Consider the following 23,062-nt stretch of genomic DNA (forward strand, 5'->3'; position numbering starts at 1 on the left):
GGAGTTGTAGGTGAAGATCTCAGCTAGACTCATGAAGACCATAACACAGGTCAGAAGTAATTCCAAAAAGAAGAAGAAAGGGATCTTAAGCCTCCAGGCCAATGGAAGAGGCAGAGCCCAGGCTTAGTCTTACTAGGTTCTATTTTCACGTCTATAAACTCACATATTTTTATTTTAGACTTGTTTGTTAAGCTTCAAGGCCTGAAACAGCTTGTGACAAAAGCTCCATGCTGTTCCTCACGCTGCTGTTGGGGGATTTGGCCATGGAACTGATCCCTTTTTAATCTTTCATTAGAGATTTAAATTTATCACTGCCCCCGCAAGCTTTGTGTTTCTTTTCAGTAGCAAGCTATTTCATCAGATTTTAATCACCATTTTAAAATAACTGAATATCTTGCTTAGGTTAAATATACATAAATTCTGAATTTAATCAAATTTTATGCATTTTATCTAGATGATTCAAATGATTCTTAAATTAAAACTTCTGCTATTCTCGTCATTTACTTTTCTTTTGGTGATGACAGATCACTTGGAGGTCAGGAGCTTACATGCTGATGTTGGATACTGTTGTCGGGCATAGTTTTCCCCCCTTAATCATGTGAAAAGTGAAACTCAAACTTACTTAGTTATTTTTAAAAAACTGTTTAGGAGCACTGAACCCTTATTAAAAAGTCATCTGTTAATAGTCAAATTCTGAGGGCAGTGACAGCTTCAGGAAACAACAAGAATGAATGAATCTTACAACATTATGTTGAGCAAACAAATGAGACAAAAGAATATATATCATAATGATTCCATTTGTATAAAGTAAAAAATGGGCAACAGTAATCTTCGTTGTTAGAAGCTGGGTAATGTTTTGCTTTGGGATGGAGAGGTGGGACAGTGATTGAGGGGAGGTGTGGGCACGTCTTCTGGGGGGCTTGTAATATTATGCTTCTTGACCGCGGTGTGGTAATGTAGCTGTGTTCACTTAGTGAAAATGTCTTGAGTGTAAAAATGTCATTTGTGCACTTTTTTGTATGTGTATTACACCTTAATAAAATTCATTTTAAATTATATCCATTTTTTAGACATTAATTTTTAATTACATGGGAAATACATGAAAACATCCCCTCTGTTTAAAAAAAAAACTGGAATATTTTAATTAAGGTAAGTCCTTTTTGATCTCTTTCAAGTTTTGTACTCTCCCAAGAGGATATCCGTTTATCCTTTTAACATATATTTTTAGACCTAAGTAAGGGCATAGAAAATATATAACATTGTGTGTGTATTTTAAAATCTGGGTTCTTTTGTTAAACTATCTGGATTAATAGACTCTGCATTGTTTCTTTCAAGAATGCAGGGTATCCACACTACCTTTCACTAAAAAACCTCTAATAATCTTCACTAACCTTAAATATCATTTTGTAATATGCCCCATAGACACAAGTTTTATCATGCATATTATATTGGATATATGTTTAGTTTTTTATATGTTATTTATGCAATATACTTTTTATTATAGTACAGACTTTCATACAACTTGTAATAAAATTTATGCAAAAAAGAGTCCCTTGTGTACCTGTCAGTCAGCAAACCTCGAGGACAGAAAATTGAACTTGGAAACAGAAGCCTATAAGAATCAACAGTAAGTAGCTGAGTTGAGGTAGCAACATATATAATTACATTGTAAAAGTTTATGAAAGTGCTGCTAATGAGATTATGCTAGGGTGTTGTCCACACTGTGTGTAGAAGCCTAAGGAAGCTCCCAAATCAAGGGTTAAAATGTAATTTAAGCAAGATGCACAATGATCTTGCAATTTATGTTGCACAGGGTAATGAAGCCTTGATGAAAATAAAGCCAAAAAGCAAAAAATCAGCCATTGTTTATTTAGTACTGGCTATTCTACCTACACACACACACACACACACACACACACACACAGGTTGAAAAGTCACATGGTTTTCGGGGAGTTCCAGCAGAGGCTGCCCAGCGCAGGTCTGCGGTGGGGAGTAACTGGCCATTCCCTGCAAGGGCTATCTGCTGACGACAATGTCTGAGAGCTTCTGCTTTACAAGTGTTGGCCACCATGATAATCCAGTTTTTGAAATGGAGTTTTCGCTAGCTGGAGAAGCAGAATCCGACGATGACTGTCATCATCTGAACCAGTTCATAGCTCATGCTGCTCTCAACCTCATGGATGACGACATGTGGCTGTCCGCCAACACGGACTTGAAAACCGCGGGCAAATTCAAGGAGTGGTTTCTTTCGGCATTTGTTGCCACAGGTCATGTGATATTTATTATGCTTCGTGACATAAGGCAAGAAGATGGAATAAAGAACTTCTTTACTGATGTCTATGATTTATACATAAAGTTTGCAATGAATCCATTTTATGAACCAAATTCTCCTATTTGATCAAGCCCATTTGGCAGACAATTTCAGTTTCTTGAGAAGAAACACCTCTTAAGTTGAATGCAGAGAAATTTGGAAATAAACAGTATTGCTACAATGGTGTGTTTTCAGGAATGTGTACGTTGTAAGTAACTTGAGGAAATAGCCTGGAAAATTTTAGGAAAAAAGTCCAGGGGTGCCTAGGTGGCTCAGTTGGTTGAGTGGCTGACTTTTGATTTCAGCTCAGGTCACGATCTCAGGGTGGATAGATCAAGCCCCTTGATGGGCTCCACGCTCAGAGGGGAATCTGCTTGAGATTCTCTCTCCCTCTTTCTCTGCCCCTTCCCTGGCTCACATGCATGTGCTCTCTCTCAAATAAATAAATGAAGCTCAAAAAAAAGGTCAAGTGGTTTTACAAAGCTTGTAAGGTTGAACATCCAGTGTCAGGCTTACCCTCTCTATTCTCAATTCCTGCTTCCCCAAGGCCACTACCTTCAACTCTTAGTTGTTTCTTCTGATACGTAATTCTTTATTTATGAACATGCTTCTGCAGCTATTTCTTCATATTTTCCAGTCTAATTTTTTAAGATTTTATTTATTTGAGAGAGAGCAAGAGAGATTGAGAGAATGAATGGGGGAGGGGCAGAGGGAAACGCAGACTTCCCATGGAGCAGGGATCCCAATGTGGGACTTGATCTTAGGACCCTGGGATCATGACCTGGGCCAAAGACAGGCCCTTAACTGACTGCGCCGCCCAGGTGCCCAATCTTTTTCAGTTTAAACACCATCTCTTAACCATCTACTATGAAAGATCATTTAACTCTATTACAACTCCTCCCCAACACACATACACTTCCCTTCCCCTCATCCTCCTAGCATCCAAATATCATAATATTTGATTAGACCATTATTTGGTATTTATACTCATACTGAGCCATATAGTATATATAATAACATTTCTTTTGTATTACAATTTAAAATTTTTCCCTGGATTTAATCGTTGTCTTATTTTTCCTCTGTTTAAGAAGTAATCACTAGTTTATCACCAAACCCTCCACTAGAAGTACCTATACACAGCTTGCAAAGTCTTTTATTTTTATTTTTTTATTTGAGAGAGAGAGCAAGAGCACAAATGGGGTAGGGAGGGGTAAAGGGAGAGGGGGAGGGAGAAGAAGACTCCCTGCTGAGCAGGGAGCCTGAAGCTGGACTCGATTCTAGGTCCCCAGGATCATGACCTGAGCCGAAGGCAGCTGCTTAACCAACTGAGTCACCCAGGGACCCCTCAAAGTCTTAAAATATATCAGATAATCCAGTGCGTATGTGTATGTGTATGTGGGGAGTGAGGGAGAGATTGGTTTCCCTCCTGAAGTGCTCTGTCCTGATTCAGACCCTAAAGTGATTCACAGCAGATTCCTTGGGATTTTTGTTCTACTGTCAGTCGTAGAATTCTTATTTCTCTTCTGTCTTGGTGAATTCCTGGTCTTCTACTTCTCATGATTTCATATTTCTTGAATAACTGCCTCATTTTCCAGGAATACATCCTTCAAAAACTTTCTGAGAAATGGAGCATTGTCTAGAAAATTGTTTCTCAGTTCTTGGAAATGATCTTGTATTATATCTCAAATTCTTTCTTTCCTCCTATTTTCTGTTCTTTCTTTCTGTAAATTCTATTATTGTGATATTAAATGTCCTGGGCTGGGGCACCTGGGTGGCTCAGTTGGTTAAGTGTCTGACTCTGGCTCAGGTCATGATCTCTTGGTCCTGGAATCAAGCCCCACATTCGACTCCATGTTCAGAGAGGAGTCTGCTTCTCCCTGTCCTTCTGCCCCCCCCCCAAATCATGCACAATCTCTCTTTCTCTCTCAAATAAATAAATAAAATATTTTTTAAATGTCCTGGCCTGATCCTCTAATTTAATTTTTTTGCCATTTTATTGTCTTTTCACTCTACTTTCTGGAAAGCATCTTAACCTTTATGTTCCAACATTTCTGTTGAATTTTTTCTCCTATCATATTAAAATTTTCTTATCCCTCTGAGGACACAAAGATATTAATTATAATGATTTTTTTAAAGATTTTATTTATCTATTTGACAGAGACAGAGACAGCCAGTGAGAGAGGGAACACAAGCAGGGGGAGTGGGAGAGGAAGAAGCAGGCTCATAGCGGAGGAGCCTGATGTGGGGCTCCATCCCATAACGCCAGGATCACGCCCTGAGCCAAAGGCAGATGCTTAACCGCTGTGCCACCCAAGCACCCCTAATTATAATGACTTTTAAAAGTTCTCTTCTGCTTCCTACATTGTCACTGTTTTGGTTTTTGTCTTAGGTGTTAGAGATTCTCCTCAAGTGTTTGACCATCTTAGGCTGTCCAATGATATTTAAGAGAGAAAGACTGAAAAACTGAATGGAAGATGTGTGTTGGGCACTGAGTCCTGTTGACTAGTGGGTTTTACTGTAGTATGACCTAGCAGAACTTTGACTATTTTTCTAGGGGAATCCCCAGCTGTCAGTATCTATAGGAAAACTGATAACCAGTTTATTAGCAGTTCAGTAGGAAGGAGGCTGGGTGTCTCATTGTTTGGATGTAGATTTCCCATTAATCTCCTTGTAGTCCCCAACTGTGCCTGTCCCTGAGAACAGAGTCCCTTTGTGTTTAACCCACTCTAGAGAAAAGTCACTCCATTCCACAACAGAAGGGATGGCACGGGCGGCAGGGTGAGGTGTCGTCTGGCTGAAGGGCTGAAGGAGGGTATTTAGGAGTCCAACTAAGTTTTAAACCGTTTTTAGTCAATTCCTTTTCAGATTTCTGCCTCACGAAGAAGCTTGCTTTTTCCCCATCCTTACCTCAGGCATTAAATTTAAGCTTTCTAATGTTTGTTTAATGACTGCCATTCCTCCCTCTGCTCTCCAGCTTACAAATATCTGTCGATCAACCTAGCAACCTCGTTTCTTTCTCTCTTTCTTTTGTTCATTTGTTCATGCCTTTTTTTGGTCTCAGGGAGTCTTTGTACTTGCAGTTCTCTTCACCTGTAAAGAGAACTGCTTTAGCTTTTATCCTGAAAGGTTAAAAAAAAAGTCTTTATTGAGATATAATACACATACCATACAATTCACTTATTTAAAATATATACAACACTATATGTCAATTACATCTCAATAAAACTAGAAAAAATAAATACTACAATAGAGTTGTGCAACCATCACCACAAACAACTTTAGAACATTTCATTATCCCAAAAAGAAACATATACCCATTAGCAGTCATTCCTCATTTCTCTGTTCCTCCCCCACAACCCACCAACCTAGTCATAAAAACCATAATTTACCTTCTGTTTCTATAAATTTGCCCATCCTGGATATTTCATATAAATGGAATCATAAATTATAGATGGAATTGGCTTCCTTCACTTAGCATAATGTTTTCAAGGTTCATCCATGTAATATCATGTAGCAGTACAGTACTACACTCCTCTTTGCAGCTGAATAATATTCCATTATGTGTAATTGAATATACTACATTTTGTTTATCCATTCATTGGTTGATGGACATTTGGGTTGTATCCACTTTTTGGCTATTATGAATGTCGCTATGAACATTTATGTACAAGTTTTTGTATGCACATATGTTTTCATTTCTCTGGTGTTTATCTAGGAGTAGAATTGCTAGGTCATATGTTAACTGTGTTTATCCTTTTGAGGAACTTCCAGACTGCTTTGTAAAGCAGTAGTACCATTTTACATTCCCACCAGCACCATTTTACATTCCCACCAGCAATAGATAAGTGTTCTAATTTCTCCACATCCGTGTCAACACTTATTATTATCTGTCGTTTTGGTTACAACCATCCTAGTGAGTGTGAAGTGAAACCTCATTGTGGTTTTGATTTGCATTTACCTGATGGTTTCTTTGATGGTAATCATGCTAAGTTTCTGTTCATGAGCTTATTGGCCATTTTGTATATCTTCTTTGAATAAATGTCTATTCAAATCCTTTTCCTATTTTCAAATTGGTTTAGTTCTTTTTTATTATTGAATTTTAAAATTTCTTTATATATGCTAGATACAAGTCCCTTATCAGGTATACAATTTGCAGGTATTTTCTCCTGTTTTGTGAGTTGTCTTTTCACTCATTTGATGATATCTTTTGTAGCACAAATGTTTTTAATTTTGATTGAGTCCAATTTATCTATTTCTTCTTTTATTGCTTGTGCTTTTGTATCACATCCAAGAAATCATTGCCTAATTCAAGTTTATAAAGATTTATCCCCTATGGTTTTTTTAAAAAGATTTATTTATTTATTTGAGAGAGAGAGAGCGAGACAGCAGGAGCGGGAGGGGCAGAGGGAGAGATCTCAAGCAGACTCCCCACAGAGCCAACATGGGGCTTGATCTCATGACCATGGGATCACGACCTGAGCTGAAACCAAGAGGCAGACACTTAATGGACTGCGTCACCCAGGCATCTCTACCCCCTATGTCTGTAAAAGAGTTTCATAGTTTTACACCTTAAATTTACGTCTTTGATCTATTTCAAGTTAATTTTTGTAAATGGTGAGATGAGGGGGGAAATATGAACCTTTCAAATGAGGAATATCACAATGAAAATGCCAACTAAAACTATAGCTTATACACACTGATTGCCTATGAGATTTGTTTTTTTTATTTTAAAAAATCATTTAATTAACCTAGTTTTAAAACTATAATTCTATTGGAAAGCAACTGCAGTGGCTAATTAGGTCAAAACCTATTAGCTTTGGAAATGAGAAATTATGGGTCAGGCAAATTACTTGATTATTTTCTGGTTCAATCAGGCAACGATCATTGATGACTGCTTAAATTATCAAGTGGCAAACTCATGGGGAACTCTGTAATACATCATTTGATACAACCAAAATCCTCTGAATAATCTTCACTAACTGTGTTTCTTCAAACGTGATGCAATAGAAAGTACATCTCACTGCCTATGAAATACTTTTACCAAAATAGTTGAAACTACATCTAATCAAACTTCTAGATCTAACCACCAATTTCTAGAAAATATGGAGGCTAGAGGAACAAGACAAACAACATTTCATGGATACAATCAGGCAAATACAGAATTGGGAAACTCCAGAGGACAAATGATCCAGTTTCTTCATCCAAAATATGGTGTAAGAAAAGAGAGAGGGAAGTGTCATAGACTAAAATAGGCTTAAGAGACATATCAACTGAATGCAATGTTCGGGCCTTATTTAGATCTTGATTGAAAAAAACCAAATGAAAGAGGAGGAAGAGGACATTTTGGAGATAACTGGGAAAAACTAAATATGGATTATTAGGAGAGTAAGAATTTGTTAATTTTGTTGGCTATAAGAATGTTATTGTGATTATGTTTAAAGTCATTGTCTGTTAGAAACACATACCAACGTATGTAAAGGAGGTAATGTATGATCCCTGAGATTTGCTTTCAAATACTCCAGCAAGCAAGAGCAACAAAACTATGCATGGAGGGAAATTGATGTAACAAGAACAGCAGAAAGCCGATCGCTGTAGAAGTTAGCTGATGGGCTTGTAGGGTTCATTTTACTATACTTTTATATGAGTTTGAAATTTTCCACAATAAAAGCCCAAACTAGTAATCAGATCAATTATTACAAAATAACTTAAGGGTTCCTGGGTGGCTCAGTGAGTTGAGCATCCAACTTTTGATTTTAGCTCAGGTTGTATCTCAGGGTTGTGAGTTCAAGCCCCTTGTCGGGCTCCACACTTAAGACAGAGTCTGCTTGAGATTTTCTCTCTGCCTCTCCCTTTGCCCCCTCCCCCCTCATGCTCCCTCTAAAATAAATAAATAAAATCCTTTTTTTAAAAAAAAACACTTAAACCTATTAAATCATGAAACACATAAATTCTTCAGAATTATTTTCCTCTAACCCTGAGATGTACTTATGTTATACAGAGAATCCAAAAACAAGTAAGAGGCTAAATGAATTCAGGAAAAGGGCACTTGACTGTTTCAGTCTGTAGAACATGTAACTCTTGATCTCAGGGTCATGAGTTCAAGCCCCACATTGGACAGGAACCTACTTAAAATTAATAAATAAATAAAGTCAGGAACTTGGATAGTAAAGCATTTAGTTTAAGAACTTTCATAACATTTATTCCCTTCCCCAACAGAGTTATGGAATCACAAACCACAAATTCCTACTTTTGTGTGCATGCATACGTATGTACAACAATTGTACTCTTTCTAGGCTAGATCTAAACCAAGACAATAGCATTTTTTACAGTATTGCAAGATTTTTGCTTGGTTCTGATATCAATTCAATGTTAATTTTGTATTATCAAAAGCAATGAATATCCATGTAACACAGCCTGTCTATAGTATCATCAAATGCCATAACAACATTATGTATAAATGTTACTTAAAATTTTAACCAAACACAAGAAAGCAATTATACAAATCCAGAACATGGAACATTTCTATAGCCAAATGATCTGAACTCTTCAAAAAGTTAATGCCATGAAAAAAAAAAGTGGGATGACTATTCTAGATTAAGAGATAAAAGAGATTAACAAGGGGTGCCGGGGTGACTCAGTCAGTTGAGCATCAACTCAGTTTCTGCTTAGATCATGATCTCATGGGAGCCCACCTGGGGCTCTGTGCTCAGCGTGGAGTCCGCTTGAGATTCTCTCTCCCTCTCCTTCTGCCCCTCCCACTTGTGCTCTCTCTCTTTCTTTCTCAACTAAATAAATAATTTTTTAAAGATTTTATTTATTTATTTGACAGAGATAGAGACATCCAGAGAGAGAGGGAACACAAGCAGGGGGAGCGGGAGAGGGAGAAGCAGGCTCATAGCAGAGGAGCCTGATGTGGGGCTCGATCCCACAACGCCGGGATCATGCCCCGAGCCGAAGGCAGACGCTTAACCGCTGTGCCACCCAGGCGCCCCTAAATAATTTTTTTTTTTAAAGAGAGAGACATAACAACAAACACAATATCTGAACCCTGGTTGGATCTTGGTTTAGGAAGAAAAACAGCTATAAACACGGTAGGGACAACTGGGGAAATACAAATATGGACGGAATGTTAGATGATATGGAATTATTACTAATTTTTCCTAGGTATAATGATAGCATGGTTTTGTAAAAGATTGCATTTTTTCTTCAAGTGAGCATGCTGAAGAATTGAGGTGTGTAGTCCACTATCCAAAACATTAAAGCATTGACAAAGAAAAGGGCAATCAGCATGACGATGGCCAGTTTCAGATCTGGGTTTTCAATGGGACTCAAAGGGCCACCTTTTTCCACTGAAGTATGAGGAGGGCGATGAAGGTGACAGACTTCTCAAAAATCATGATCAAGATGTAAAAGCACACTGCTGGACCTGGGCTCCACACTGCAGAGGGGCTCCACATTCGTCCAAATGCAGGGACTTCTACTGCTTCTATTTGACCAAGAGGCTCATGGCTTGCACGCCCACATAGATGAGCAACTTGCCAACAGTTGTGTCCCAGGAGGAAGCTGAAGTAAACGAGGGTCCTATTCGAGGAGATCTGTTAGGTACACATTTGCAAAGTGGATGAATAACATTCCTATGACTTGTTTGGAAGTGCCTAAAAACCATATCCTCTAAGGATGTCTTTCATGCTTTGGTTCTTTGGTTTGAGCATCAACATGCTGAAGGCCACTGCATGGAGCAGCCCCTGCAAGAAGATGCTGAAACTGTGCAGGAGTGCCCAGTGGGGCCCTGCATTGCCAGCCTGACAGAGGGGCACAAGCCCCAGTCCACCCATGGCCTTGCTGCCTACAGGCCACCACTCTCATTAAGATTTTAATTTGTATTTCCCTAATGACTAATGATGTTGAGTATCTTTCCATGTGCTTATTAGCCATTCATAAAACTTCTTGAGTAAAATGTCCATTCAAATCTTTCACCCACTTTAATATTAGGTAATTTGTCTTCTTATTGTTATGTGTTCTTAATTTATTCTGGATACAAGTTCTTTGTTGGATACGTAATTTGCAAAAATCTTTTAGTCTGCAGCTTGTCTTTGGTTTTCTTAATACATGAGTTAAAAGCTTTAAATTTCTGTTGAGTCCAATTTATCATTTTTTTCTTTCATGAATCATTCTTAACACCAAAAGATTTTTCTTGTCTTTTTTCCTAGAATTTATGGTTTTAGCTCTTATAAATTTATCTTTATTTTTTAGTTTTTAAAAGATTTTTTAAAGTAATCTCTGCACCCAATTTGGGTTCAGACTCACAACCCCAAGATCAAGAGTCCCATGCTCCTCCAACTGAGCTAGCCAGGCTCCCCAGCTCTTCTAAATTTAAATCTATGATCCATTTGAATTAATTTTTTGTTTAGCATGAGGTAAGGATCAAAGTCTTTTTTTTCTCCACATATAAGAATATCCAATTGTCCAAGTACTATTTGTTTAAAAAAAGATTACCCTTTCCCCATTGAATTGTTTTAGCAGATTTGTTGAAAATCAATTGGCCATAAATGTAAGTTTATTTCTGGGCTGTCTATATTGATCTATATGTCCATCCTTGTGACAATATCACACTGTCTTCATTACTATAACTTTATAATAAGTTTTGAAATCAGTGGAAGTCTGCCAATTTTGTTTTTCTTTTTCAAAATTGTTTTGGCTATTCTGGCTCTTCTGCACTTCCATATAACTTTCAGGTTCAAACTTGTCAATTTCTGAAAAGAAAAAAACCTGCTGGGGTTTTGATAGAGATTACATTTGAATTTATAGATCAATTTGAAGAGAACTGTCATTTAACAATGAGTGTTCAATCCATGAACATGGTATGTTTACTTATCTAGATCCTCTTTGATTTCTCTCAGCAATGTTTGTAGATTTCAGTGTATAGGTCTTGCATTAAATTTATTTGGATTTTTCTGATGTTCTTTCATTTTCAGATTGTTCACCAATGACATATAACAATATATTGATTTCTGTTATGTAGACCTCATGTCCTATGACCTTACTACACTTCATTTTTTTAAAGCCCTCATTTCTTATGTGTAAAATGGGGATATCTACCTAGCAAGATTTTTACGTGGAATAATATACAGAAAACCATGACAGAAGGACAGAAATGAAGTCTCCCAACCCTCCTCCCCCCAAATAGTCACCTAAAATGTGTGATCAGATTATTTTGAGGACAGTGAAATGACCAGGTTTTGCCTGATATAGAAGGCAGGAGCCAGTCACCAATAGTACTGCATCTGAATTTGCATAATCAAGGATTTGCTGCATTTTTGTTAGTACAGTGAATAGATGTTTGTTGATATTTTCTGTCATCTCCATGTACTGTTTTTATAATTGGAAAAAAATGAAAAATGTAATTTCTTAAATAGTAAAAAAAAAGTATGAAACAATTTCATAGAGAGGAAAAATAAAAGGACACAGCAATGCTTGAGTTTAATTTGCTGAGACCAAATAAATGTACTTCAAGGAAAATAGTACAGTGCCTGGCCACAAAAGGAGGATGTGTAATTTGTGAACTAATGCACTGTTCAGCAGGCTGAGGTACCTTAGCAACTACTGAAGCAGGTGCAGAGAAGACCTATTTCCCTGAGGCCTCCTAAACATCCTAATTTCTCAAACTTTCAACTACTATGGCAGCTTTAATCTATTTTATATGTTGAGGTTCCATGTAAGATTAAATTTGAGTGGTACACCTGGGTGGCTCAGTCAGTTAAGTGGTGGTGGACTCTTGATTTCGACTCTGGTCATGATCTTAGGGTCCTGGGATTGAGTCCTGCCTGCATCAGGCTGCACGCTCTTGAGGATTCTCTCTCTCTCCCCTCCCACTCCCCCCTCCCCATGCTCCTGCAATCTCTCTAAAATAAATTATCTTTTTTAAAAAGTTTAAATTTTAATAAACCCACCTATGCCTTTATAAAGGTTTGAAAACCACTGGTCTAACAAAAGAACAAAGTGAAAACTGAGAGGCAGCCTAGTATTATAATACTAGACTGAGGGGTTCATGATCCAAGTTTTATCCTAGTCACTGCACATGTACAGCCATGTGAAAGCACAATTCCAGTTCTCACCTCTCAAAGATGCTAGCATTTTTTCAACATAAATTTTAATACCACTCATCCAATATTTGTTGAATGTAATAAGCACAGTAGTAGTATTCATATATCCATGGTAAACTAATTCGAGAAAAAAGAGAATAAGCATCTTGAGGGTTAATCAGCAAAGTCTTCATAGATGTGACAACTGGGTCTTAGAACATGAGCAGAAGTGTCCTGATCGATTAAAAAATAAAAGGAGAGGCATTATAGGTAGAAAGAACTATATATTTAAAAGCATGTAAATAATAATCAATAGCTACCACTGAATAGATACTTACTCTATGCACAGAATTTTATCCTCACAACCACCCGTGGAAGTAGAGGTAAGTTTTCATATGCATAGACAAGGATAAACCCAAATCACAGAACTCTTGAGTGGCAGGGCCGTATTTGAAACTGGGGTTATCTGATTTTAAAGCCGAGACTCGGGGTTCAAACAGGTACATACAGTGAAGAGGTGTGAAGCAACATGGTGCTTTTGGAAGGGAAGTGGTGAGCGAGGGGGCAGGGTAGGTGCCCACTCCCACTCACTTGACTAAGGGCGAATTGGGCAAAAAAGGGTTGGGCTGTAAATGGAGGTATCAGTATAAACGCATGACTGCATATGTGTGTATCCATCCCTGCTCTGTTCCCTGAAGAGGTCTAGAAGCAATGACACACCAAGCCATATTCAACGGTGAAGTCAGCAGGGGTGTCCAGGTTTGTTTCTCCTGCCTTCTGCCCTCAAGGCTGGCTCTTCTCGCCACATTCCACCGCCATCTCGCAAAGACCCAGTGTCCTTCACCTGCCTGCCCCTTTTGCAGACGAGTAAGCGTGCCCCTCAACTCCTGCAACGCTTTGGGCCGCAACGTATCTGCAGCCATTAAGGCCCGCGAAGCTCCAGGAACTAGAAACAGTGGGTAAGAAACCGGGTGGGCGGTGACTGCGACGGCTGAGCTGGAGTTGAAGCAGAAACCGGAGTTGTAGGCGGGGCCTCGACACTTCTCCGTCTCTTATTGGATCTCACTACTGTCGGTCTCAGCCTCCTCCCTCCCATCCCCACCCCTTCCGCGCAGGCAGTATCTTAAACGGCGGGTGGGGCCGGGCGGTGACTTCCGGTTGGGGGAAGAAAGTTGGGCCGAAGGAGGGGCCGCGAAAAAGGAGGAGGAAGAGGAAAGGGCCGGGCAGCAGGGGCTGTAGGTTGTTCGGCGGTGGCGGCGGCTCTCTTCCGGGCAGACGATGGACAGCCAGGGCAGGAAGGTGGTGGTGTGCGACAACGGCACCGGGGTAAGCGCCCGGCGGGAAAGCCGTGGCCACAGGCCCGGGCGGGGATGTGCTAGTGGCGCGCGGGCCCTCGGCGCTCGGGGTTGTACCCCAGGGCCCTCGGGCCGCCGGGACCTAGGGGCGCGGGGCAGCGCTTCCGGCTTTCGCGGGCGTGGGGAGTGAGCGGATCGAGCCGTTCCTGGTCTCCCCAAGCCTGCCACTTCCGCAGCTCCGGGTGAGGGCGGCGGGCAGGGCCGACGCTGGAGGGGGATCCAGTCTGCTGCCCGGCGGTGGCCGGCTCCGCGCCCCAATGGGTATAATTTGGCTAAAAGGCTGGAGGGGTAAAAGCCTGGGTAGGTTTGTTCAATAAGGGCTCCATTCCCCAGGGTCACTGGTTCTGTAGAAAGGAGAAAGACCCAGAGGCCTTCCTCTTCCTGTATAATTGAAGATACCGAACGGGAGGCAGGAAACGGGTTTAAAGAAAAAAAAGGGAAGTGCTGTCATGCAACGAGCCGCAGCCCTTTCGCAGTTTTGCGGGGGGTGGGGCAGTTGAGCAAGGCATCATTTACTTTTTGTTCTGCATGCTGGGAATTTGGCCTCGGTGCAGCCCCGCAGAGACAGTATATTCTATTGATCTTGGGAGATCTAGGACCGTTTAAGGCCCAAGTGTTAATTGTGGACCTTGGGGAAGTTAACCAATCTTGGTATCCCCCTCCCCTATTTTTTCCCTTAGATACAAAACACAGATCATGTTAGTCTTTAAGATTCAAAAAGGCAAATGATTGTAAAAATCTGGCTAAAACACTGATTTAGAAATCATTTGAAAGTTGTTGCTTTCAACCCCCCCCCATTTAAAAAAAAACTTATTTGAAGTAGCACATTAGAAGACAGAAATGTTACTTATTTGGGATGAGTTCTATAGTGATCATTTCCCCCTACATTACAATGATTTCTAACCATTTTGGAATTGCAATATTTTGTGACTTTTCTTTTTCCATAAATGTGACATGTGAATTAAAATAGGCTTCCAGTTATGCAGTGAATAAAACACACGGATGACAGGTACAGCATAGGAAATATAGTCAGTTATACTGAATAACATTATATGGTAGCTACACCCGTGGTGAGCATAGCATAACATATAGTTGTCAAATCACTATGTGGTACACCTGAAGAAAAAAAAAAGATTTTACTTGAACTTTAAAACATTTTGGAAACTGGATTGTTGAGGGGAAAAAAGGAGCTGATACATACTGCATAATACTGTCCTTACTGTGCTACAGACTTTTACAAGCAATAATTATACTAGTTTTATATGAACTAAGTTAAAAACACAAGAGTAAGAAGAGTTACCAAATAATGAGACATCTATACAAAATGATATACTTAAAAAAAAGATCCACCACTGTGGAAACATGTCTAAGATTTATTGTTAAGTTAAAGTTTTAGAATGATCCCATTTATGTGAGTGTTCTTTATTTTTATTAAATATGTTTATGTGTCCACGAACTTGTACACAAAAGTTTTATGGGGAGAGGTATGTTCATAGTGGTTACCTATGAGCCTGAGGGATAAGAGTGAGGGAAGATGGGAAAGACTTCATGACTCTTCTGAATTATTGGGAAGTGTTGTGTTTTGTGTTTTAACAAAACATGTGAGACTATCTTTAAACCAAATTAACTATAAACAGTTTATTACTTTTACAGCTAAAACTCAGTTAAGGGTGCTTAAAAAAAAAATAGTAGCCTGATTCTCCCTGTAGTCTCAAATTGACCTCTAAATAAATTTAAAGCTTTAAAAATAGAATTTATAATATTTTTTAAAAAAATGTCTGATACTCTCTTTAGAAATCAGAGCCAGTTATATTTCAATAGATTCCTCCTCTCAAAGGGTACCAGCTCTGTATTTGTAGTGTATGAGTTTTTCAATATTTAGTTAGATAGGAATGTTAGCCATGAGTTCATTTTTGTTACTATTTCATTAGTTTACCTGAGCTAGAAGGCTGACACTATATTATTGATTAGGCTTGTGGTTAATCCATAATTTAAGAATCTTATACCTTAAGAGATCGCTAAAGTAAAAATGTAGTTAATTTGAACAAAATGTATGTATTTGGTGTTACATTTCTAGTTACTTTAAAATTTTATCCGGATTTTCTATAGACAGGATTGGCTTCAAATGAAGAAACAATTCTGATGTAATATGTGCTAGGAATGCTGTGGTATTTCTGAAAATTTAGAGGATTCTAAATACAGAAATTCTCTATTTCTTCCTGTTTATACTTCATGGTCCTTTTGATTTTGTTTAGGTACCTGAAGCTATACTGAGTTATCTACAACTAAATATTCCAGAAGGTGTTTGCAAATTTAATTTCTAAAAATTTCTGTAAATAGTTGTTACCCTAAAGCAGCTGGCCTCTTACACATTTTAGGTTTTAGATTTATAGGCTGTTTGAGAAATTGATGATTTTTTTTTTTTTAACCCGGCTGGCAGGCCCCGATTGGAATGCTCTAAGAGTGGGTGAGTCTTAGGATCACATGCCAGATGTTGGTCCTGCCTCTCTTCCTCACTAGCTCCCAACTAGAACAGGGTCTCTCTCATTAGGGTGGCCTAGAGGAGGAAAACTTACCTGATTCCAATAATTTATGCATTTCATCTTTATAACCATTCAAACCTAAACTAAAGCTTCCATCTAAATAGAGCCACTGAAAATGGCCAGACAGATGAAAATCTGGACAACTGCTTAGATTTAGGTGTCTTTCAAGAGTTGGGCCTGGGCCCATGGTGTGTATTATTACCAAACTTGGGTGATTTCATCAGCATTAAGATAGTTCACCGGCAGGGAAGACTCCTGTGCTTACTGTGTGACTGGTGCAATTTTTAGGGTCTGATGATACAAAGTAGCTTATACTAGGGTAATTAGGCTTTCATTTATAATTCTCACATTTGTTGCTTATGGTGTGCTTTATCAGATTTGTGCTAGTTTATTTGTTGAATTTAGGAGTGCTTGAAGTAGAAACAAACCAAAAACAAATTTGGTTTCACTCTGCAAAATGCTTTGAAATAGAATAAATATTTTTGTGGTTTAAGATGAGAATAATCACTGGGCAATTAAATTAATGAATATATCAGTACCATCAGATTAAATTAATAAAGGAAAATTACCATTATATAAGCTCAAATGGGGCTTTATAAATCCCAGTTCATTTTTTGAGAGAAGAAAGGTACTTTAGAGCAAATGTCATTGGATTTTTTTCTTCATTTTTGCTTGAAAGAACATTGTACTGTTCATGTTCTTACCATTTGATGACTCAGTGGCAAGTAAGGGAGCCAGTTCAAACCACAGTGTTATGAAGAGGAAACTATATATGGTAAAATCTATTTCTTAAACATAGCCTTCTTGCACACAATGAGAGAACTAAGTCTAAGTCTTAAAATGATTAGACTGGGGAGGTATTGCAAGGATTAAAATGATACCAAATGAGTAGTTAGAAAAGAATATTTTCTTTGCATTTTATCACATGAATTAGATTTTTTTAAAAAGTACTGACTTTTTGCAAAAAAGGAAATGCCAAATTGTGTCTTCATTTTATGTTATTAAAGATAAGTTATTTTAATTAAATTCTTGTTATTATAGCTATTAATACTTTCACATTTGAAATAATGTGAAATAGTACAGCTTTTGTCATTTGACTGAGTATCCTTGTAGGAGTGCTAGTGCTGGGTTACTAAGGCAGCACCTGCTTCCAGTAAGCTACTGCTTAAGCTGAACAAGTAATTTCATTAATAAGTGATTGATATGTTTAATTTGGATTAAATGCCAACTTTCCTTATTTTGTAAAGCACAGGAATAAGTGGGTTTACAATTGTTTTTATAGTTTCAGGGGGTCTCATATTTATTTCAGGGAGGTCTTTTTACCTTAGTCACTTGGCAAATATTTCATCCCTTAAAATACGCTCAAACAAGAATTTTAAGATATAAACCTCCCATCTGAACATTTATAATCAGTTAACATTGACAAATGTGATTATTTATGTATTTGCCATGTTGTGTGTTTCTGAGTGTGTGTAGCTTGGAATGAGAGGGGAAGCATGTCAACCTTCACAGTCTTCTCTCTGCACCAGGATTTGATTTATTTCCCATGCCAGCCTGGTCCTCCTACCTTCATTTTTTTTTTTTTTTAAGATTTTATTTGACAGAGACAGCCAGCGAGAGAGGGAACACAAGCAGGGGGAGTGGGAGATGAAGAAGCAGGCTCCTAGAGGAGGAGCCTGATGTGGGGCTCGATCCCAGAACGCTGGGATCACGCCCTGAGCCGAAGGCAGACGCTTAACGACTGCACCACCCAGGTGCCCCTACCTTCAATTTTTAATATGATTTCTCTCTTAACTCATTTGTTTACATTTAATATGCTGAAGATGGCCCTTACAAACTTGTTGATTCTTTTTTCAGTCATTCATTCTGTAATTTTCTTTAAAAACATCTAAAAATATATAAGTGAGCATTTTCAGCCTGCAATAGACACTTTTGACCCACCCAGTGTCCTTATCTGTTCATTACTTTGAGGTAAACATAAGAATTTAATACCTGGATAATATTTACTTTCTATATTTGGAATATAAGGTAAATTATGACTAATGCTGATATTAGGCTGATGATCATGACAAATTTTATTCATATAGAAATTTGGGTATTGTTGGGGCGTGCGGGTGGCTCAGTTGGTTAAGCATCTGACTTCGGCTCAGGTCATGATCCCAGGGTCCTGGAACCCAGCCCCACATCGGGCTCCCTGCTTCTCCCTCACCCTCTGCCTGCAGCAACCCCTGCTTGTACTCTCTCTCTGTCAAATAAATAAATACAGTCTTAAAAAAAAAAATTATTCCTTGTGCTATCATATCCTACTATTGCCTTGAAAGATAATCCAGTAAGAATTGTATCATAGTTTTAGAAACGGGTAGCTATAACTGAAAAATACCCTAGCCTTGGTGGCTCAGAGGTTAACTGGCCAGGACTAGGTTTTGTGGGTTTGGAAGAAAATGTATGTGAATAGTATGTTTTATGTAGATTCTAGAATGTAAATGTGAATTGAGAGGATAGGAATTCAGGTGGTATTTCAGACAGATTTTTCATAGCTTTAATCTGCATAAGTCATGACTTTAACATATTTAAAAAATTCTATTTATAAAAGACTTGAAATTCACTTGAAATTCTGGATGGCAGAATGTTCTAGGCTATTTATAATTAAATGTGGTTCATCAATATTTTCAGCAAGGTCGATATAGAGATCTTTGAAATATGAAAATTCTATATTTTGTGGTATTAGTCAGAAGTCAGTAAGTTTAGGATTGTTGCTAAGTTTTACCACCATCAAATAAAACAGTTCCTTGTACACAGTACCTTTCTGTCAAGGGGTAGGTTAATAGTTTCTGTCAACCTTTTTGTTATTACTGTCATGTGTCACACTCAGATACTGTTTTTCTCCTTAATTCTTTTCAGAGATTGTATGGTGCCTGGAGCCATGAAACAATGTACTTTTTCTCAGTATGAAACATACTGTCTGTATTAAAATAATCATAGTATCATACTCCCAAATCAACAGCAAAACTTTTAATTTTTATTGATGAGTTATATAGTATGCACTTGCTATGTGCCAGACACTGTTCTAGGCACTTGGGATTCATCAGTAGACACAAAAATCCTTACATCATATAACTTACATGAATGAAGACTTGTTAAGGAAGAGGGTTGAGACTATGATTACATTTCCTGGTCTATAGCTTCCTCCTCCTACCCTGAAGTTTTTAATTGCGTTTTTGTTGCAATGTCTGCTCTTAAAAATAAGACTGAACAGACTGTATTATTGGTACAAGAATTAAAAACCCTTGGTTCTATTTTCAGTTTTACTGTAGTTGTTAAATCTCTTAGTGTATCAGTTTCTTACAGAGTATTATCAGAGTCAGTGTTAGGCCCTCACTGGAGAACTACACTATCTGAACATAAAATTCTGGTTACCTAGTATTACTAAATACATTTATCTAAATATAAAAGTGTAAACAGTCAAAAGTGCCCCAAATGGTTTTTTCTAACATGATGCGAGTCCAGATGCCATTTTTTTCCCCATTTTGGTAAATGTTGCTTAAGTGAATTGCTAGAGATAAACGAAAGCCTGCTTTAGAATTGAAGTATTAGTTCTGTTCAGTTTCTAACATTTCTCTTTTTAAAAATTCTTAGCATTTGTTGAGTGAATCTGTCCGTTTCTCCCTTGTGTGACCATTGTGTGCTGAGATCTCTTTGAGGCGTTGGGCTCTACCATGAACTGCTCCGGTTAAGCTCCCTGCTTTCCTGAGACTTCCCTGTAGTGGGGAGACTTGCACACTAAATAAGCAGTTAACCGGTAAATAAACGTGAACTCAGAAGTAGTCAATGCCATAAAGGAAATAAAAGGAGAATAGGATAGATTGGGTGACTACTTTGGATAATTCGAAGGCACCAAAGTTTAAAATATTGTATAAATGCAAAGTAGTATTTTCCAGATGCTGTTTTTAAATGGACATGGTAAATACCTTGACACTAACCCACTTTTACTGTTCTTTTCCAGTTTGTGAAGTGTGGATATGCAGGCTCTAACTTTCCAGAACACATCTTCCCAGCTTTGGTTGGAAGACCTATTATCAGATCAACCACCAAAGTGGGAAACATTGAAATCAAGGTAATATTTTATTTATTGATAAATGAGGATAAAAACTTGGGTGTTCTTAGAGTTAAGTAGTTTTAAGGTATGATACCATGAAAAGCGAAGAGGCGGAATTTCTTATATTTTTAATTTATATCAGCACTTGAAGAAAGACTCAAAAACAAATGCCATTACTCTCTGAATGGAGTAAAACTCTTAATAAGATTTTTATAATGATGTGACTATTGTATTAGAGACTTAAAGCCCATATTACATATAATGTTTAAAAGAAATCAGCCTGATATTTTTATGTCTTTCAGTTCCATATATTTTTCTTTATACATTAGTGTCTATTTGGTACCTAAGACTTTTGCTTCCTTCTCATGGCCTGATCCTCCTACTTTTTAATATAACTAGTCAGGAAAACAGGATATAAATTTTATTGGTTCCTTTTTTCACCAATATATTAACTGATTTCCATAATGTACAGGAAGAAGCTATGCAAATCTTGAGTTGGCCCTGCATTATTTATCTTACTGTAAGGAGAAAAGAGGAATGTTGTACTTAACATGAGAGACTGGACATTAAGGATGATAGATTTTTCTCTGTATTAAAGGGATGGGAAATCAAGTGTGAATTACACTATTTTAAAAGAAAAAAATAGAACAGTCAAAAGAACAGTGGTCACCAGTTGACTTAAATTCTGCAGGTGGCCTAGGGATCAGATTATGAAAAATGCAGTTGAATTTAGGGGCCCTTTTACTGAATAATTTGGGAACAAGCTAGCATTGTTGGTCCTGTCTGGACAGTCTTTGGCAGAACTTTGGTTAGATTATGAGTCATTCGAAATACAAGTTAAGTGTACTTCTTGGGACATTTGGGATATTGAGATATCTAGGAAGGTAGTAATAATTAGGAGACATTTGCTACTTGGTAGCTCTCTGCTCTTGGTACTAGAGAATTGAGTTACACAGTGAGTACAAATGTCAACTTGAAACTGAGGTTCTGGGTTGAATTTTTAAAGACTTAAAGTAGTGAATGATTCTGGCCTCTGTTTTGTTATTTTACAATCAAATGGGACATTCAGTATGATAATGTTTTTTTTCAAGGTCTTTTGGGAAATTTAGGCGATACCTTAGTCTCTTTTTGTGAATGCCTTTCATTCTGTTTGAATTTAATCTTAAATGAACAACTTAAAATTTAGCCAGTACTAGTGATAAGGACAAACTTTTTTAGTGAAGTTGGAAGTCACACTTTTTATTCAGTATCAGGCTTTTAAAGAATGTCTTTTTAAATATACTTTATGAATAGTAACATTTTTGAGGTGTACAGATACATCACGTGTAACCATTTTATTCTCTAACATGGCACAAATGATTACATATCTTTTTCGTTCCCACTCTCTTGCTTTTTTAAGGCCAAGTGATAGAAATGAAACTAGTCTATATTCTAAGACATTTTTGCTAAGGAATTCCCCAGTAGCATTTCTTGTATGGTTTGTCATTCTGTGTTCTGTTGGCTCAGTTCTGTTCAATCTGCTCAGTCTTTTAAGTCTCTCAAGTTAATTTGTTCTTCCAGTAGAAAATAGTAAAAGAAGTCTGTGTCAAATTTAACTTGACTACTAGAGCTTAGAAAAAAAAACACTCTAAACTCACCCTCTACCAACTCAGCTAGACCTTTTCTGTTATTTATTTTCCTTAATTAAAATTCTTAAATTCAGTAATGAATTAAAGAAACTTGACTTTTTGGAATTCCTGTGCCCAGTGGATTGACCTATACTTTTGTGTTTTGTTAGCTGAAATGTGGTGATAGACTTAAGAACTGGATATTTGAATTGTTTAATGAGTTAATTTTCATTCAGGAGTAATAACTGTCCATGTTAATTTGGCCCTAATTATTAACTCCGTAAGATATAGTACTGCATCTGACCTCTACCTAATTTGTCTCTATTGCTTGTATGTTTAAAAATTTCAGTGAGGATTTTATTTAGGCCTTTTCTGACTCTTACTTCTACCTTCTCTCTCTTCACCTTTCTTGACCTGTTGAAGTAGAATAACAAAAAGATGGTAAGTGAGGTTACACACATGCTCTCTGTTTGTTTTCCACTTTTGCTTGATGGGACAGTAGTTGTTGTTTTGTGTCCCTGTAGTATTGGGGAGGGGGGCAATTCCATATTTTAATTTTAAGTACTTTGATTTTTAACCTTTTTCATTGCTTCAATTTGGTAGCAACTAATTAATTCCTGTACTTTCCTGATTGCATACAATGGACCAAAGCAGAACTAATTACTAACATAGTTTTGAATTGTTTTCCTTGTGTTTCTTGTAGATGAATGTTATAATTAAAATGGAATGTGGTGTGCGTAATATTAGAAACCAAGTAGCTTTATTTAGAATATGTGTGATCCAGAGAATTGGGGTGAAGTTGTTATATTTGGATAAATCTATTTTATTGATCAATGTTAAATTGAACATTGCCTATCATAGTCTGTATGTATTTGCATCCAGTTGGGTAGCAAATGTGTAATAAACTGAGTAAAACTTTAATATGCCAATGCCTGTAGATAGTAAAAAGGGAAGAAAAGAGATTGACTTGTTTCCTATACCATTTTTATTGATGAGTAGATTTTTACATTATCTGAGGATAAATAAGAAAAATGTGAAAGTCTTACAAGACTTTTCCATAAACAACAG

At 37.6% G+C, this 23,062-nt stretch overlaps 2 protein-coding genes and 1 pseudogene across 2 annotated transcripts in view; 2 read left to right on the forward strand and 1 right to left on the reverse strand.

Annotated features, from left to right (window-relative positions):
• Window positions 1-2,032: 2,032 nt before the first annotated feature.
• LOC100466235 (trafficking protein particle complex subunit 2-like) lies at window positions 2,033-2,398 on the forward strand. The gene has a single exon (XM_011223066.2). It carries the CDS (start codon window positions 2,033-2,035, stop codon window positions 2,396-2,398), a length of 366 nt encoding a protein of 121 aa, XP_011221368.1.
• Window positions 2,399-9,517: 7,119 nt separating this feature from the next.
• On the reverse strand, window positions 9,518-10,146 carry LOC100466476 (annotated as a pseudogene).
• A 3,390-nt stretch (window positions 10,147-13,536) lies between these two features.
• The window catches only part of ACTR2 (actin related protein 2), a 36,942-nt gene continuing 27,416 nt past the window's right edge, over window positions 13,537-23,062 (forward strand). The window contains exons 1-2 of the mRNA XM_002917734.4: window positions 13,537-13,719; window positions 20,295-20,405. Of these exons, the coding sequence (XP_002917780.1) occupies window positions 13,672-13,719; window positions 20,295-20,405 (159 nt within the window). The 5' untranslated portion in view covers window positions 13,537-13,671. The remainder of the gene's footprint in view (window positions 13,720-20,294; window positions 20,406-23,062) is intronic.

Source organism: Ailuropoda melanoleuca, chromosome 4, assembly GCF_002007445.2.
Source record: "Ailuropoda melanoleuca isolate Jingjing chromosome 4, ASM200744v2, whole genome shotgun sequence".
NCBI classification, from domain to species: Eukaryota; Metazoa; Chordata; class Mammalia; order Carnivora; family Ursidae; genus Ailuropoda; species Ailuropoda melanoleuca.